The sequence below is a fragment of the Tasmannia lanceolata genome, unplaced genomic scaffold, assembly GCF_043159265.1.
Source record: "Tasmannia lanceolata isolate RefF3 unplaced genomic scaffold, GAP_Taslan_0.1 ptg000024l, whole genome shotgun sequence".
NCBI lineage: Eukaryota > Viridiplantae > Streptophyta > Magnoliopsida > Canellales > Winteraceae > Tasmannia > Tasmannia lanceolata.
The window spans coordinates 15593070-15612593 of record NW_027518701.1 but is presented as its reverse complement, the minus strand read 5'-3'; the positions used below and the strand labels follow the sequence as shown (position 1 = coordinate 15612593).

General features: G+C 40.9%; 1 protein-coding gene across 2 annotated transcripts in view; it reads left to right on the top strand.

Moving 5' to 3' along the window:
- Window positions 1–18734, top strand: part of LOC143857164 (nucleolar/coiled-body phosphoprotein) — a 31169-nt gene extending 12435 nt beyond the window's left edge. For both annotated transcript variants that reach the window (XM_077367546.1, XM_077367547.1), the window contains exons 4-5: window positions 17161–17528; window positions 17962–18734. In XM_077367546.1, coding sequence (XP_077223661.1) covers window positions 17161–17528; window positions 17962–18226 — 633 coding nt within the window. In that variant the 3' untranslated portion in view covers window positions 18227–18734. The remainder of the gene's footprint in view (window positions 1–17160; window positions 17529–17961) is intronic.
- Window positions 18735–19524: the final 790 nt, after the last annotated feature.

Here is a 19524-nt window from a genome sequence, read left to right as displayed (position 1 = left end):
CTTGCAAGCCAATCCTACTTCTGCATGTTAATTGTAATCAAGTCCAGCTGATCCAAGAAGGAATTAAAGAGAAAAGAGCTCCAGAAACTCTTCCAGGAACTGTGCATGGCTGAGTTTTGCTCCACTCAAACTTCAGTTCAGATCTGTGCTATTTGGGATATTGCATTAGATCTGTTCTTATGAATGCCATGCGACTGTTCGTGTAAAATGTGCATCTGAGTTCCCAAATCTTATCCTTTCTCCTTACTTTACCTGATTCCCTCATTCATCTGCATGTTTTACCACAAAATTTGGAACGATTTTTCCTTGAATCTGCTATGTAAATAACTCGCGTTGTCAATCCTTTGAAGATCAGCAAGAAACTATAGTTTTTCTTCACTGTACATGTGAGTTTGATGGAGGTAAAGTTGCTGGCCATCTTACTAATTGCTATTGGGTTATAAGAAGCTCTAACCTAACTGAATTTGAAAGTGTCTGTGGATCTCTTTTGCCAAACAAGATCAAGCACAGAAAACATGTCTGCAATTGTTGTGGTTGAGTTGAATTTTGCAATTCACATGTCCTGAGTTTTACTTCCCTAGTATTTGTGGTAGTTGTGTGCAGGAACGTTCCTATGTGCTTCAGCTTCATTTTTAGTGCATCTTTCATGATGTTTCTCAAAGCACTTGTGAAGCTGGAAGCCAAGAGTTAGGAAGCTGGTCTGTTTGCCATTGATTTGTTGGCTTAGATCAAATATTAATTGGACTGCCTACACTTACACATCAACCATAAGTCCTAAGAACATCCTTTTTGACGGTTTACAAGTTTGCACATTAGTTTTGAAGGCTTGGAAAACTCCAGAACATCTGAATTGTTAAAGCATATAACTGTCTGCAATTTTTTGTCACTGCATGACCGCTCAAATCCAGAGATTACTTTATCTCCAGTATAACTCTTTCTATTGGAGATATCTGTTTCGAATCGTTTCTATTAGTTCTCTGGGTGAAAAAACATTAGACATTCACGAAAGTTTCGTAAGGGGACTGGATTTCGATCAAAAGTGTATTGGCTGTCCAAAGTTATAGGACTACTTGTATTGATTAAGGTCTCTTTAAGAACTTTGGGTTGGGTTTGGGCCAGACGAGGCAGTCACCCACAGCTCGCTGCACATAGTTGTTATTGTGAGAAGAGAAGAAGGAAGAAGAAGAGTGAGGGAGAAGATGGAGTCTCCTTAGAGAGCTCCCATGTAATATGATGTATTTATATGCCCAAAAAGGGTTACATGTACAAAGACTATAATGCCCTTTAACAATACCCTTCAATACTCCCCCTCAAGCTGGACTGTATATATCATGCAACCCTAGCTTATTACAATTATCTCTCAACTTAGACCTCCCCAACGGTTTGGTAAACACATCTGCTAATTGATCGGCGATTGAGTGGAGGTGCTAATCTCTCCTTTTTGAAGTTTCTCACGAACAAATTGGCAATCTACTTCAATATGTTTTGTCCTCTCATGGAAGACAGTCGGATTGGAAGCAATGTCAAGTGCAGCCACAATAGAGTGATGCTGGTGATGAAGGAGGAAAACCGATATGCAATCGTAGAGACCTCAACCTGGTCAACTCCCCACATGTATGGGTCATGGCTCGACACTCTGCGTCTGCACTAGGATGAGATACTACCTCTTGCTTTTTACTCCTCCAGGACACAAGATTTCCTCCAATGTAGGTGCAATAACCAGTATTCGATCTCCTATCTACTGGAGATACTGGAGATCCTGCCCAATCAGCATCTGTGAACCCCTCTAGTCTCATATGATTATGCCTCTTGAAAAATAAACCTTTTCCAGGGGCACTCTTCAAGTATCTCACTAGTTGAAGGACTGCTACCCAATGTGAAGTACGAGGAGAACTCATAAACTGACTGACCACCCCCACGGCATAAGATATATTAGGACGGACGAGTCATGGTCAAGTATATCAACTTATCAACCAATCTCCTGTACTTGCCAGGGTCATCCAACAGCTCCACTGATCTGGAAGAGGCTTCACATTGGGGTCCATAGGAACCATTGCTGGTTTGGCTCCTAGGGATCCCGTCTCCTCTAATATATCTAGAACATATTTCCACCGAGACAATCAATACCTAGAAAATACCGAAGACGCCCTAGGTCTTTAGTACAAAACTCTGTCTGAAGAACGTCTTAAGTCTCTGGATGCCTGTCACATCATCCCCAATGATCACAATATCATCAACATACACAATGAATAAGTTGTAGCCATCACCAGAGCTAGCACTGAATACAGAGTGGTCAACTGCAGAATGTCTCAAACCAAAACGTCTAACAACGTTGCTGAATCTGCCAAACAAAGCACGTGGAGATTGCTTCAGCCCATATCCGAAGACCACAAACAGTACCAATCTCCCCCTGAGCAACAAACCCAGGAGGTTGCTTCATATACACCTCTTCAGAGAGGTCACCATGAAGGAAGGCTTTTTTAACATTTAATTGATAAAGGGCCACCCACGATTAATTCCCAGAGAAATGAGCACACGAATTGATGGTATCTTTGCCACTGGGGAAAAGGTCTTCATATAATCCACACCATAGGTCTGAGTATAGCCCTTAGCAACCAAGCAAGCTTTCAACCGATCAACAGTATCATCAGGGAGATATTTAACAGTAAACAACCAATGACAACCAACTGATCAAGAGCCATCAGGGAGATATTTCACTAGATCAAGTACCATCAATAGAACTAGCTCCCATGTACGGTTATAGGCAAGAGCCTTCATCTCAGCCTCCATAGCAGAGCACCAACCTGGATTAGATAAGGCCTCTGCAACAGACTTAGGTATAGCGTGAGATGATAAGGATGCTAAAAAACTCATTTAAGGTAGAGAAACACGATCATAAGAAACAAAATGAGAGATAGGATGGGCAGTAGACCCTGAACGAGTCCGAGAATCAATATGGGACTCATGAGAAGTAGATGGAGGACCAAGATCTGGGGCGGAGCCTCCAAACTAAGGAGGTGGATCAGAGTGAGGTGACGGAGAGGACGGAGCAGCCGAATCAGTGGACACCAACTCACGAGTGCGACGAGTATAAACCTTCACCTGTTTGGATGGGCCAATGATGACAGGACCATGTAAGGTAGAAGGTACACTAGACTCAGTGACGAAATCTGGGTAAGGTGGGTAAGGTAGGAGGTATACCAGACTCAGTGACAATGGGAATAGGTAATGTGGGTAGAGGTATCTTAGGCGTAGGAACAGAGCCAATAGCAGTGGCCAAGAAATAGGGGTATCCTCAAAGAATGTAACGTCAGCAGAGACAAAGGCACGCCGGAGGGTAGGAGTATAACACCCGTACCCTTTCTGTTTGCGAGAATAGCCAAGAAAGACGCACCGCTCAAAACGAGGGTCAAGCTTATCCAACTCAGGAGGCAATCGATGAACGAAGCACAGGCAGCCAAAAATACATGGTGTCAAAGGAAATGGATCACCCGAATGGTGAATGATGGAAAAAGGAGAACGACCCTCAGCACGGAAGATGGAAGACGGTTCCCGAGGAAGCAAGCTGTAAGAACGGCATCACTCCAATAAAGTCTTGAAATCCTTCACTTGAAAAAGAAGAGTGCGAGCGATGTCAAGTAAAGTCCTTATCTTTCAATCTGCCACCACATTCTACTGGCGGTATACGCACAAGAAGATTGATGAAGTATACCGAGAGTCATGGAAGGCCTGCAAAGCAGCAGCCGAAGAAAAGTACTCCTTGGCATTGTTAGTTCTCAAGCAACGAACAGAACAACTACAATGAGTAGACACCTCATGATAAAAGGTGTGAAAAGAAGAGAAGACCTCACTACGATACTTCAACAAAAACAACCAAGTGAGACACGAATGGTCATCTATGAATACTACAAAATATCTGTGACCAGTTAAGGAGGTTCGACAAGGACCCCAAATATCAGAGTGAACCAACTCAAAGGGATGAGAAGCTCTAAGAACACCGGGGGGACACGATGATGGTTACCTAACTGACAGGACTCACAACATACGGATGTAACAGGGCTCGACTGACTTAGATAATACAAGCCGTTCACTCCACGAATGGAAACAATAGTCCTCCCAGTCATTAGATCTTGGAAAACACATGAAGAAAGAGAAAACGAAACTGAACAACAAAGATCCTTAGTCAGCTGACTAACAAAAAGTAAATTAATAGGAAAACGAGAAACACATAAAATAGATGATAAGGAAAGGTCAGGGGAAAGAGAGGCGACTCCAACGCGTGAGACAGGCGAGTTGGTCCTATCAGCTAAAGTAATAGAAGTAATGGACGAGGAATGTCGAAATGTAGAAAGAATACCGAGTCACCAGTCATATGATGAGAGGCACCTGAATCAATAAGCCACAACTGAGAGGAAGAAGCAGAGCAAGAGGGTTGGCTAGCAGACGGAGCGAAGGTGGCTCTAACTGCATGCGCAGTATGGGCAATGGAGAAAGGAGCAGGGCCATCAGATGTTTCAACAAAAGTTGCCCCTGATGTTCGAGGGGGGCGCAACTCAGGATGAAGATCATAACAAAAGGCAACAGAGTGGCCATCCCGACCACAATGAGTACAATGGTGAGAGCCTCGGCCACCAGAACAACAGCCTTCGCCTGAACTAGAATTATTGCTAGAGCGGCCATAATAGCATGCAGACTGAGTTGGAACGTCCGTAAAAGTCGAACACGAGGAGAGAGCCATAACGGAGGCGCCTCAGTAGTAGAACAGCAACGAAGCCCCCCACCCCCCCGCCCCACAAATAAGCACACCAAACGACACCAACGACAAGCACATTACGGAAACGATCAACTGAGAGCCAGTGGAAAAGAGGCTGACAGAAACCACATAGCCCAAGAGAGGCACAAACATAAGCATTAACAACGAAGGGTCACAGACGCATAATAGATAACGACGAAGCACCATGAGGAGAAAGCAATCGTAAAATATGTCCCCAATAGAACAAGAGTCACATCAACCCGAAAAAGGAGAGAAACCAACAACCAAACCAATGGGGCCATATAAAACTAGCCCACCACAACAACTATCAAACGATCAACATGGTGAGGATCATAACAACGACGATCACCTCCAAGAGAACAACAGCCAACCAACCAACCAACAACGATAAGCCAACCAACAAGGCTCACACCAAAGGGGCGCACGACAACCAACCGGGCGTATAGCAAGGCAAGCTACCACAACGAATGTGTAAATCTACTTAAAGCAACTACACACATCATGTAGAAGTACCAACAACATCTTGCGGTCCGCAACACCAACAAACACGACTCGCAAAGCCTGTCTACCAAACAACACCAAGCGTGGAAGGAACCAACCAACAATGCGAACCACCAATAAAGAGAGCGCAACTACATCAGGCTGGAGTCGCCAACAACACGACATTCCATCCTTAGAACTTCAGTTGACTGAATGCCTTCAACTTGCAGCAGAAAGAATCATTTCAAGGCACCACAACTCTCTCAAACATCTCATCAAACAATTGGTGTGCAGTTTTCATATCAACACAAACTCCATAAAAGGCAACTATTACGAAGAAGGAGATGACAGATATTAGGATGGAGTGGAGGGAAGGGGGTGCTCAAACCCTAAAGAAAGGGGTTATGGGGAATGGGAAAGAACCCAACAAGGTCCTAAGTTTAGGGATTTATGGATATAGAAAAATAAGAAAGGATTTGGATTTTGGGGAAAGGGTTGGATGGATTGACAAAGGGGAATTTACAAAAGTGCTGTGGATGTGGGATGAGGGATTAGGGTTTTGGGGTGGGATTTAGTAAATAATTTAGGGCTCAGGATTAGAAAATAAGATGGATGGAGCAATAAGGGACGGGGCGTGTGAGGAGTTACGGCAGAGAGGGAGGGGGTGGGATGTGAGGTTTTATGGCAATAGGGGGTGTGTGTGGGAGGGGTAGGGAATGAGGAGAGATGGGAGAGAGAGATTTGCGAGAGATGTGGAAAGGGTGTCTCTTCCTTTCTTTCCTCCTTTTTCTTCTTTTTTTGTTGTTGTTTTTGTTGGATCAGATTTGCTCTGGCAGTGTTTAAAAACTGCTTGACTGGACAAGGAACTCGCCAGAGTTGACTCCTTTTAACGTTATCCGCGTTCCGCATTGCACCACATCCGCATTTTGCCCTACAGAGTCAATAAACTCCTTTGACTCTCCCGAGTTATGACCTCGTCAACCGCGTTCTTGGCCGTGTCCGCATCAAGTCGACAAGTATTTTTCTTGGCCGCATTCCGCGTCACATTTGTGTTTTTAAACACTGTGCTCTGGTACGATGTTATTGTGAGAAGAGAAGGAAGAAGAAGAGTGAGGCAGAAGATGGAGTCTCCTTAGAGCGCTCCCATGTAATATGATGTATATATATGTGCCCAAATAGGGTTACATGTACAAAGACTATCATGCCTTTTAACAATACCCTTCAACAATAGTAAACCGAGACCTTGCTCAACTTAGGTTAGAATAACTGTAACTGATCTCGGATACAATCTCGAAATCCATTACTTGAGTCTCAGTAGAAATTGAGACTCCTTGAATTCAGATGTCTGCAATTCAAGGATCTGTGAACACAAAAGCTCCTTGCTTGTGTTTACGAGCACGCAAGCTCATTGTTAGAAATTGAGACTCCTTTATTCCTGTTATTGTGAAGGATTTGCGAGCACGAAAGCTCCTTGTTAGGGTTTCACATGAGGGAACCTGAACTTGCCGTTTGCATCCTCAGATCTGCTGCCTCCCAGTTTTGAAGTTTTCTCAGTATCAACGTCTTCCATTCCTCTGTCCATTGTTTTGAAAATCTAACGATTTACGATTCGATTTTACGATGCAAATCAAGTCTTATGCATAACTATTTGAATCCCATGATTGAATCTTAATTTGTTTGAATCTTACGATTTGATCGTAAATCGTACGATTCATACGATTCATGCGATTTATCCAAATTAAGTTTTGTATAAAAGAAAATAGGACTTGCTTTCGAAAGACCCCATTTCCTTTCTACATTACAAGAAGCCTTCGAAATCCCTTTCATTAGAAGGAAGAAGACATGGGAGGACTAGGAGTTCGAATGAATCGAACCAGTCAAGCACAATGTATGTGCTTGAGGGCATTACTTATATCAAGGTGGGAGATGACTATAATGATGACAACACCAACGACTCCAGTCTTTTATGATTGATATTTGTCATTTGATATTGAGACTTTGAGAACTGATATGATCTTGTGTCTTTTTTTATTTATTTATTTTAAGATCAATATACAATATCCATGGGTTTGGATGAGAAATAGATGATTCATGTGTCAGGTTTTCTAGCAAACAATTCATATTACGATATTGAATGGCTAATCATGTTAGTTTCTATTTGAATTAATGAATTTGGATAAAAAATGAATAATTTACTTTTTTATTCTTTAATATATATATATATATATATATATATATATATATATATATACTAGTAAAAAACCCCGTGCGATGCACGGGTCGACAAAGAACTGTACGGACCACATCATAGGTTGATCCAAACCGTCCATGTGATGGAACACAACATAAATAGGTTGTGCCCCAAAAATCATTTCCACAGGCTGATCCTAGCCCTCCAATCTATAGAGGTTTCCATAATATGTTGTTCCTCTTAAATCGGATGGTTAAGATCACCCTATACAGTTTTTATTAAAAAAGCATAAAGGAGGGGGGTAAGATTGAAATTATGTGGCTTTAAAGGTTGATCCAAACCGTCCACGTGATGGAACACAACATCAATTGGTTGTGCCTGTAAAATCATTTCCATAGGTTGATCCTAGCCCTCCAATCGATATAGGTTGATCCTAGCCCTCCAATCGATAGAGGTTTCCATAATTGTTTGTTCCTCTTCAGGTACTCCGAATCCGTCAATATTTTGCAAGTGTCCTGCATGAGTAGTATAAAGTAGTTCTTTCGTCATTGTCATGTGTCTTTACCACTTCTCGGTAGTTTTTTCCGTAATTGTCATAGACAGGTACCCTGTGTCGATGCTTTTCGTATGTAGATTACGATTTTACCCTCACATAGATAGTATGTACAGATATGTGGGGAGGGCAAAAAACGGTAAAAATCATCCCCATTGACGTGTTAAATGGACAATAATTCTCCCTTTTCTCTTCTGCTATATAGTATTAGATATATATAGAGGAAATGATTTGTGAGCAGCTGCTCAGATAAACTTATCTGAGCAGAGCTCATAAACATAGGGGGGCACATTGTTTGGATGATCCAAAGCATTCATTTGATAAGCCCTCATATAGATAGGGTGTGCTAAAAAAATCAGCTCCGTAGGATCATCCCAACCCTACGATTTGTGGAGTTTAAAATGGACGTGTATAAACATTCACAAATTTGTCCATATTTTGCCTCCACAGTTTGAAGGGTTAGAATGATCATACGGAGCTGATTTTTTGGGCAAACCCTATCTATATGAGGGCCTATCAAATGAATGCTTTGGATCATCCAAACAATGTGCCCCCTATGTTTGTGAGCTCTGCTCAGATAAGCTTATCTGAGCAGCCGCTCACAAACCATTTCTTCATATATATATATGTGTGTATCTCTCTCTCTCTCTCTATATATATATATATATATATATATATATATAGAGAGAGAGAGAGAGAGAGAGAGAGAGATAGAGATAGAGAGAGAGAGAGAGAGGAAAGGGATGCTGCTAATGTTAGCAGCTAAGCTTAACTGCTAATGTTAGCAGCTAAGCTTAGCTGCTAACGTTTGCTTAAACAAGGTTGGGCCCACATTGTTGGGGGGATCAAAGCATTCATTTTGAAGGCCCCATCATGGATGGGGTGTCCACCAAAATCAGCTCCATTGGATCATCTTAGGGCGTCCATTTGTGGGGTGAAAAAATGGCCAGATTAGTGGACAGACAATATCTATCTATTTTCACCCCCACAAATGGACATCCTATGATGATCCAATGAAGCTGATTTTTGGTACACACTCCATCCATGATGCGGCCTTTCAAATGAATGCCCACAATGTGGCCTCACTCTTGTTTTATGCTAATGTTAGCAGCTAAGCTAGCTGATGTTAGCAGCTAAGCTAGCTGCTATCGTTAGCAACAACCCTTTTCTCATATATATATATATGAGGAAAGTGAAGCTACACCGCCGGTGTAGCTAACTTAGCTACACCGCCGGCTTAAAATACAATGGGCCTACATTGTTTTGGTGATCCAAAGAATTCATTTGATTGGCCCTCACATAGATAGGGTGTCCACCAAAAATCAGCTCCATAGGATCATCCCAACCCTACGATTTGTGGAGGCAAAAATGAACGTGTAAAAACCTTCACAAATTTGTCCATTTTTGCCTCCACAGTTTGAAGGGTTGGGATGATCCTATGGAGCTGATTTTTGGTGGACACCCTATCTATGTGAGGGCCAATCAAATGAATGGTTTGGATCACCAAAACAATGTGGGCCCATTGTATTTTAAGCCGGCGGTGTAGCTTCACTTTCCTCTCTCTCTCTATATATATATATATATATATATATATATATATATATATATATATATGAGAAAAGTGTAGCTACACGTATATATATATATATATATATATATATATATATATATATGAGAAAAGTGTAGCTACACATACGTGTAGCTAACTTAGCTACACCGACGCCTTAAAATACAGTTGGCCCCACATTATTTCTGTGATACAAAGCATTCATTTGATGGGCCCTCACATAGATAGGGTGTGCCCAAAAAATCAGCTCCATAGGATCATCCCAACCCTACGATTTGTGGAGGCAAAAATGGACGTGTAAAAAACCTTCACAAATCTGTCCATTTTTGCCTCCACAGTTTGAAGGGTTGGGATCATCCAATGGAGCTGATTTTTTGGGCACACCCTATCTATGTGAGGGCTGACCAAATGAATGGTTTGGATCACCCAAACAATGTGGGCCCACTGTATTTGAAGCCATCGGTGTAGCTAAGTTAGCTACACATGTGTGTAGCTACACTTTTCTCTCTCTCTCTCTCTCTCTATATATATATATATATCTATATATATATATAGAGAGAGAGAGAGAGAGAGAGAGAGAGAGAGAGAGAGAGAGAGAGATGGTATCTGAGCTCAAGCTCAGATGGGTTTTCTGAGCTAGAGTTTTTAAATAGGGTGTGTGCCTATGTTGTTTGGGTTATGTTAGATATTGATTCTATATGACCTAACATAGATAGGGTGTCCCTAAGAAATCATCTCCATAGGATCATGGTAAATGTTGATTTCTGGTGGTTTAAAATGGACGTCTACAAAATTGTCCATTTTGTGCCTGTACAGATCGAACGGTTGGGATGATCGTATGGAGTTGGTTTCTTAGGAACAACTTATCTATGTCAGGTTCTATGGAATGAATGGGTTGGATGAGTCAAACAACATGGGAGATCCCCTATTTCAAAACTCTACCTCAGAAATTCTATCTAAGCTTGAACCAAGATACTGCGCTCCTATATATATATATATATATATATATATATATATATATATAAGTAAAGGGTTTCTGCCGCTTGAGTACAAAAACAAGATTGGGCCCACATTATTGGGGGGATCCAAAGTATTCATTTGGAAGGCCCTTTCATGGATAGGGTGTCCACCAAAAGTCAGCTCTATTGGATTATCTTAGGGTGTCCATTTGTGGGGTGAAAAAATGGGCAGATTAGTGGACAAACAGTACCTGTCCACTTTCACCCCACAGATGGACACCTATGATGATCCAATGAAGCTGATTTTTGGTCACACCCCATCCATGACGGGGCCTTTCAAATGAATGCTTAGGATCACCCCAACAATGTCCCCCCCCCCCCCCCCCCCCCTGTTTCCTGCACTCGAGTGCAGATAAGCTATCTGCGCCTGAGCGCAGGAACCCTTTTCTTTATATATATATATGGTAGTAAAAAACCCAGTGCGATGCACGGGCCGATAAAGAACTGTACGGACCACATCATAGGTTGATCCAAACCGTCCATGTGATGGAACACAACATAAATAGGTTGTGCCTGTAAAATCATTTCCATAGGCTGATCCTGGCCCTCCAATCTATAGAGGTCTCCATAATTGTTGTTCCTCTTAAGGTGCCCGGACTTCGTCAATATTTTTAAAGGTGTCTTGAATTCGTAGTATTATGTAATATGTTCACAAAAATCCGTAATGTAACATATGCACCCAATCCGTAATTTTGCAAAGAAAAAACGCCGACTTTGTGGACAAAATGTAGAATAAAAGATTCATAAAGAAGGGTAAAATAGGTATTGTGAAGGGGGTAGGATTGCAAATATGGGGCTTTAATGGGGGCCTTTGTTAACAAAAGCAAAAAAAAGTGATGTGTAATTCTATTAGAATTTTGGAAGAAATTCAAATAAATGTTTCCTTTTCTCTTCTGCTATATATATATGAGAAAAGTATTTCTAGTCTGCCGACTAGAGATCATTCTCTAGTCCGGTGACCAAAAAACATGGGTCCCACCTTATTTGGGTGATGCAAAGCATTCATTTGATGGGCCCTGACATAGAGAGGGTGTCCACAAAAAAACAGGTCCATAGGATCATCCCAACCCTGTGATTTGTGGAGCTTAAAATGGACGGTTATAAATCGGCACAAATCTGTCCATTTTTTAGCTCCACAAATGGAAGGGTTAAGATGATCCTATGAAGCTGATTTTTTGTGGACACCCTATCTATGATGGGGCCTATCAAATGAATGCTTTAGATCACCACAAAAAATGTGGGACCCAAGTGTTTTTGGTCGCCGGACTAGAGAATTATCTCTAGTCGGAAAACTAGAAACACCTCTCTCTCTCTCTCTATATATATATATATATATCGAAAAACTGTTTGTGAGCTCGAGCTCATATAGCTTATATGAGCTCGAGTGCCACAAACACATGGGTCCCACATTTTTAGGGTGATCCAAAGCATTCATTTGGAAGGCCCTCGCATAGATAGGGTGTTCACAAAATATTAGATCCATAGGTTCATCCTAACCGATCCAAAAGTGGAGGGAAAAAGTCCTAACTCATCCAAAAGTGGACGAAAAAATGGACAGACACTGTTTGTCCACAAATCTGCCCATTTTTTCACTCCACTTTTGGAGGGGTTAGGATGATCCATAGGATCTGATTTTTGTGTGGACACTCTATTTAGGTAAGGGCCTTTGAAGTGAATGGTTTGGATCATCACAAAGATGTGGGCCCACCCTGTTTTGTGCACTCGAGCGCATATAAGCTTATATGAGCTCGAGCGCACAAACAGTTTTCCATATATATATATATATATTTCCAAATGAATCTTACGATTTACGATCCGATACGATTTGACCCCAATTACGATTTATGATCCGATTCCTATTTTCAAAACATTGCCTCTGTTAGTCTGGCATCATTGATTGGCTCATGACAATCAGAGAGTTGTTCTTCATAATTTATTTTCACAACATTTATGTCAGCTTCTTGCAATAATTATCCGAAGTCAAACTCTGTCATGCTAGTACACGCTTAACTCTCCCAGTGTGATGAGATGGTTCTTTTGTGAGGGACCCCTGCCATTGAATTTTTAGAAATTCCTTGGGTGAATCATCAAAATATAAGTTTCATTCCTCATTTTGAAGTTAATGACAAGCCTTTTGGTATCATTAGATAAAAAAGACAAACATTTTGTTCCTCCTCTCATTTGATATCTCACTTGTCATCTTCTCTTCATCTCAAATACACAAGTCAAATATTTCCCATGTTTTTCTTTTCGCATTTTCTCCCTTCGCTTTGATAAATCTTACATTTGGGATTCCCCCTTCTTTTCTTCGTGACAAATTGACTCATTGCTTTTACTAACTTTCCTATCTACTTTAATCACTATGGCATCTCTATGTTCACTCTCTGACTCCACTGCATTATCCTTTTTTACTTTTTCTCCCCAACTTGTCATTTTAAGATCATACCACAACAACCTTTTTCTTTGAAGTGGTTTGATCCTTCCTATATCTCGTTCCCGGGGCATTCTAAAATATAGTCACCGGAAGTTCCCTAACTGGGTGGCAAGCTTGCTTCAGAAGCTAAATTCTTCTCTCTTCCCATATTCATCGGAAGCGCATTTCCTCAATTAAGACTATGCTTCCTATTTTGATGACTATTTCTTTTGTATGACTTCTCTTTTGGTAATGTAAAAGGAGTGTATTTAGAAGGGGAGTATAATTAAAACCACTCTTCTTAAGTTTTAAATAGAACTTTTGTGTTTTTTCCAAAAATTTGACATTAAATCTAAATGAATAATATATTAACCTTGTATAAGTATGAATCCCTATTACGTATAATTCTCGTGTCGTCATCTTTAACTACTTGTGGCGAGCATGTAATGTATATCACATCTATCCTCACTCGGTCAGTGTTTCCCACGTTCTTTAAGCTCTGTCTTTACTTCTCTAACGTAATGGCCTTTTCCCAGCTAACAAGACTCACCTAGCGCAGTATACTTCAACAACTTCTCAAGCTAAGAATTGTCGCATTCTTGACTCTCTAGGCTCCACAAGAAGATTTGGAGTAGGTCATGGTCGAGGCCGAGGCTACAAAAGTTATCACCAACATTTTCAGCCTATCTTTTAGCAAGGTTTCTTTAGTCAAGGATTCTGGAATGCAAGTTTCGGTCAACCTAGACATATTCCACCAAAATGTGGGTTGCGGCCCAACTCCACCTTTACTTGGTATCACACCAAGTATCTATCCATGTACACATGGGAATGGTGCTAACTGCTACGTATGTCCTTGTGCCTACTGAAATCTGCTTCCTAATCTCTGGAAGGCGGAATCACACTATTGCAGACTGTTACCATGCACTTTATGTGCATTTTCAGCAGACATATCCAGCTTCCCTGACTTGTCAAATTTGTGATTTTTTAATCTCCTCTCCATCTTAAATCATGGGTGGTTGAAATGGGTGTCAAAAAACATATTTTCGATGACTCCGGTAATCTCTCCTCCCTTACACCATACCATGGGTTCTCCCATATGATATTGGGTGATGGATAATATCTTCCAATTTCTCGTGTATGGTTTGCATCTCTTTTTCTTTTTTAGGTTCTCTTCATGTCCCAGGTCTTTATCTTGCTGTCATTATCCAATAGAAATTCCTGTCTCTTAGTTTACTTCTTATAAAAATGGTAATTTGTTTTCATTCCTGTTATTGTGACTCAAGCACGGAAGATCCTTCCTAGGGTTTCAAATGAGGGGATCTCTACATGTTGTTTGCATCCTTGGATTTGCTGTCTTCCAGTTTAAGTTCAAATTCCAGTTTTGACTTTTTCTCTGTATCCGCGTTTTTCATTTGTCTTTTTTGCATCATTGATTGGCTCACGGTATTGTTCTTCATAGTTCATTTTCATAACATTTTATCTTAGCTTTGTGTAATAATTCTTCGAATTACAAACTTTGTCATGCTAGTACAAACTCTCTTATTGTTATGAGGGGGTTCTTTTGTCAGCTTTCCTTACTATTCTCTCTCTCTCTCTCTCTCTCTCTCTCTATATATATATATATATATATATATATATATATATATATATATATATGGGGAAAGTGATTGTGAGCGGCCCCTCATATAAGCTTATATGAGGTGACCGCTAAAATCATGGTGGGCCCACATTTTTGGGGTGATCCGAAACGGTCATTTGATAGGCCCTGACATAGATAGGGGGTGCCCAAAAAATCAGCTCCATAGGATCATCCCAACCCTTCGAACTGTGGAGGTGAAAGAGGGGAAAATGGACGGGTAAATTTTCCCCTCTTTCACCTCCACAGTTCAAAGGGTTGGGATGATCCTATGGAGCTGATTTTTTGGGCACCCCCTATCTATGTCAGGGCCTATCAAATGACCGGTTCGGATCACCCCAAAAATGTGGGCCCACCATGATTTTAGCAGTCACCTCATATAAGCTTATATGAGGGGCCGCTCACAATCACTTTCCCCTATATATATATATATATATATATATATATATATATATATATAGGGATTTGCTAAGCTCCATCGCAAAAGGCTTTTCGCGGCTGGTCTGATGCAGCCGCGAAAAGCCTTTTGCGATGGACACTAGCAATTTCCACACACACACACATATATATATATATATATAGAGAGAGAGAGAGAGAGAGAGAGAGAGAGAGAGAGAGAGAGAGAGAGAGAGAGAGAGAGAGAGAGAGAGAGAGGCTAAGCTTAGCTGCGCTCGAGCATAGAAACAGGGTGGGGCCACATTTTGGGTGGGATCCAAAGCATTCATTTGATGGGCACTTTCATGGGTAGGGTGTCCACCAAAAATCAGCTCCATTGGATCACCTTAGGGTGTCCATTTGTGGGGCAAAAAATGGACAGATTTGTGGACAAACAGTATCTGTCCATTTTTGGCCCCACAAATGGACACCCATTGGTGATCCAATGGAGCTGATTTTTGGTAGGCCCCCCATCCATGATGGGGCCTTCCAAATGAATGGTTAGGATCACCCCCCAATGTCCCCACCCCCCTGTTTCTGTGCTCGAGCAACTCTTTTCTCATATATATATATATATATATATATATATAGAGAGAGAGAGAGAGAGAGAGTTCTTGCACTCTAGCGCAGCTAAGCTTAGCCGCGCTCGAGCACAGAAACAGGGTGGGGCCACATTTTGGGTGGGATCCAAAGCATTCATTTGATGGGCCCTTTCATGGGTATGGTGTCTACCAAAAATCAGATATTGTTTGTCCAGAAATCTGTCCATTTTTGGCCCCACAAATGGACACCCATTGGTGATCCGGTAGGCCCCCCATCCATGATGGGGCCTTCCAAATGAATGGTTAGGATCACCCCCCGCCCCCAATGGCCCCACCCCCCTGTTTCAGGGGCGTGGGTGGGGGGGCGCAATTGCAAACCCTGAATATAGGGTTTTTTTCTTCTTAACACTAACCTAATAAGTTTATGGCGCTAGCCCCTCGCGCGCCCTTATTAGCCCGAGTAAGTTGACTTTATAAGCTGGCGAACGACATGTTATTTGTTGATATTGATTGAGGAGTTTGATGGAGTTTAGCTTATCACTAATACTGGGAGATGGACCGTTTACTGAACGAACGAAGTGAGGGCCAAGGGAGAATGTCCCCTCAACCAGGGGACACGAGCTAGTTCTTGTATTATAGTAGTCTCGAGCTCGCACTAGTCTCCCCGCCAAACCGAACGGGGTAGGAATTTGCATCTTGGCTGGATTCTTTATAGATATTTTTGGCCGAGTTGAATTTATTCTTAATGCATCAAGCATCTGCTGGTCCTAAAACAATAAAAGGGTCTTTAGAGGGCATGCCATACAGAATCTTAACAGTAGCATTATTCTGATTCTGTCAGTCTCCTTATTTTTTTTCCTGAATTCCTTATTAAGCCTGAATGCTCCTATCAGTAGGTGTAATTCTGGTAGCAAGTTCCCACTCGGTGGGATGATTTCCACCATCTCTGAGAGGCCAATGACGTAGTTGATTCGTTGGCCAAGGATGGTGTTAGTTGACTCGTTAGTCGGAGGCGAATTTCTGCTTTACATGTAATGTTGTTCTTGTTTCTCCTTTTCTCTTTCAATTAAATTCTTATTGTTCTAAAAACATAAAGAAAAAGAAGAAGAAAAAAAAACTAAACTAAACCGAGGAACGTAGATCTAACTGAACAGGTAGGAATTTTCTTCTTGGCTGAGATTTTTTATAGATCTTTTTGGCCGAGATGAATTTATTCTTAATGCATCAAGCATCTGCTGGTCCAAAAACAATAAAAGGGTCTTTAGAGGGCATGTCACACAGATTCTTAGCAGTAGTGTTAATTCTGCAATGCTGATTCTTTCAATCTCATTTTTTTTCTGAATAAGTCGACTCCTTGTTATGCCTAAATGCTCCTATCAGCAGCTGTAATTCTGAGAACAAGTTTCTACAGAACTGTAGATCTAATTTTCTTTCTGATTTGAGGGACAAACAAGTATTTGGAATGACACCTTGTTTGATTTCTTGGCTTCCCATTCTTAAACTGAAAATTTAATTTTTGTCTATATTTTAATTTTTGGGACCTCTACTAGTTTTCAAAAGCAGCTGGACGGATTAAAGAAGCCATATCTAGCCTTCCTGTTGCCAATGAGGAAGATGACACAGAGGAAGCTGCAGTTCTGGCAAAAGATAAAAATGAAGCAGTGGATGATGATCGAGATACGGGAAACATGTTATCAGAAGCCTCACCTCAACCTGAAAAGAACGAAGAGTCTGATCCTTTTGGTTTAGATGCTTTGCTTCCAAAAACCTTGAAGAAAGATGAGAAAGGAAGAGGAAAGAAAGAGGCAGCATCTTTAAGCAGAAAGTCAGAAGAGGATTCTAAAAGATTTGTTAAATCGCAGAGAGAAGCTTTAATTCTCTGTTTAGAGATAGCTGCACGACGTTACAAAATTCCATGGTTAGAATTCCTGGCACTCATTGCATGACTTTTTTATATTTATTTTCTAGAGTTTTTATTTAGTGTAAGCCTTTATAGTCCCTTATTTTTCAAAAAGTACTGTACGGACCACATATAGGTTGATCCAAACCGTCCATATGATGAGCCACAACGTAAATAGTTTCTTCCCCAAAAATAATTTCCATAGGATGATCCCAGCCCTCCGATCTATAGAGGTTTCATCTCTATAGATCGGAGGGCTAGGATCATCCTATGGAAATGATTTTTGGGGAACAAACTATTTACGTTGTGGCCCATGACATGGACGGTTTGGATCAACCTATAGTGTGGTCCGTACAGTATTTTTTGAAAAATACGGGCCTATTACGACTTACACCATATAAAATCAGTATTTTCTAATAGTAATGGATATCACTTTCACTTTTGCTTTCAGGGCCCAAACTGTAATCGACATCTTGGTCCAACATGCTTTTGACAACATAGAGAGATTCACATCTCACCAAAGAGATGCAATTGGGAAGCTATGGACATCAATACGGGAACAGCATACCCGGAGGAAACAGGGCAAATCTGTAACCGGGAAACTCGACATGAATGCTTTTGAGTGGCTTCAGTTAAAATATGCCAATGAGAAGATTAGCATTAGGCACGCTGTTGGAGATGGGGGCAAACGTCGTGCAGAACAGTGGCTTGGTTAATTGTTTCTGTTGTATTGTGTCACAAAGGTGGTGATGTTAAGACCAAGTTGAACTATCAATTTGATTGTAAACTACAAGTCTTCCGGCAACAATGGTTTAGTTTAATTTGAGAAAGTTGTTCGATGGCTTATCGATAATCTCTGCAAGAACAAGATCCTTCACTTGAAGCGGTGAAACCAGTTTGCAGCATAAACCTAGATCGGCGAATCAATTGGTGGACAAACTTGCAAAGGAAGGTGTAGACAGGGAAGGCTGGTAAACAGCAATTCGGTTACATATTAGAAGGCTTTCATCAGGTCAAGACTGGATGAGACATGCAGATAAGTATTGGATTGATTCAAATCTGCAATTGATGTTCGTGAGGATTTTTTTTTCCAAGTTGTATTGACTGTTTTGGTACAATCTCATCCCTCTGTTTTTATCCAATACTTGTAGTTCTTGATAGCATTTTCGGCTGTAACAGAGTGCGTTTATGTAATTGAAATCTGCCATAAATGATGGCTTGTGATATTGGCACTACCAAATTTTAAATAATTACACAAACTGCTTTAATTGGCTTCTGAGAGCTTTTTGGGAACTGTATTAACCTTTGACAGCTGTTTAAAACAGAAAAGACAAGATGAGTTAGTGCAATTATTAAAACTGGTAGTGTCAATATCAGTAGCCTAAATGATCTATTAACGTTTCAGAAAAAAGAAAGTAGTGAAACCAGTTGCGATCCTGTGGAATAATTACTGTCATATATCTCATAGAGAGAAGCTTATCAGCACTGTGAGAGTCATGGCATATTCTGAGTTTCTTCACATCCGAATTGTGGTGTATGGATCTGAACTAATCATACCAAAAGCCATTGCCAATTTCTCACTGCGGTTAGTGGAGCTTCTTTCTCGTCCACATCTATATTAAGCATCACAACTGAGGTATTTGCTGCTTGCCCTACCTGTTTTAGTTTCTTGTTCATTTTTGCTAGTATTTTATGTATTTCCTCTACTTGTGGATGGACTCATCTCCCACAACAAATGCATGAATTGAGCCAATTACTTTGATTGAACTGGACTCTGGTGCCTTTTTAATCCCTTTATCATTAATAGCTTTTCTCACCTCTTCTTTATTGTTTCATGCGTCCCGTTGAGCAGTCAAGCTTGACCAAGAAGATCTACCATGAATCTGTAGTGTTCTACCTTTGGATCAATTCGAACTCAACCATCATTCGATAGAAAAACTGGCATCTCTCTTCTAACAATCCTGCATGACTACATACATGCAAGATTCGTATCAAAGTGATGTCCTTGGTTTCA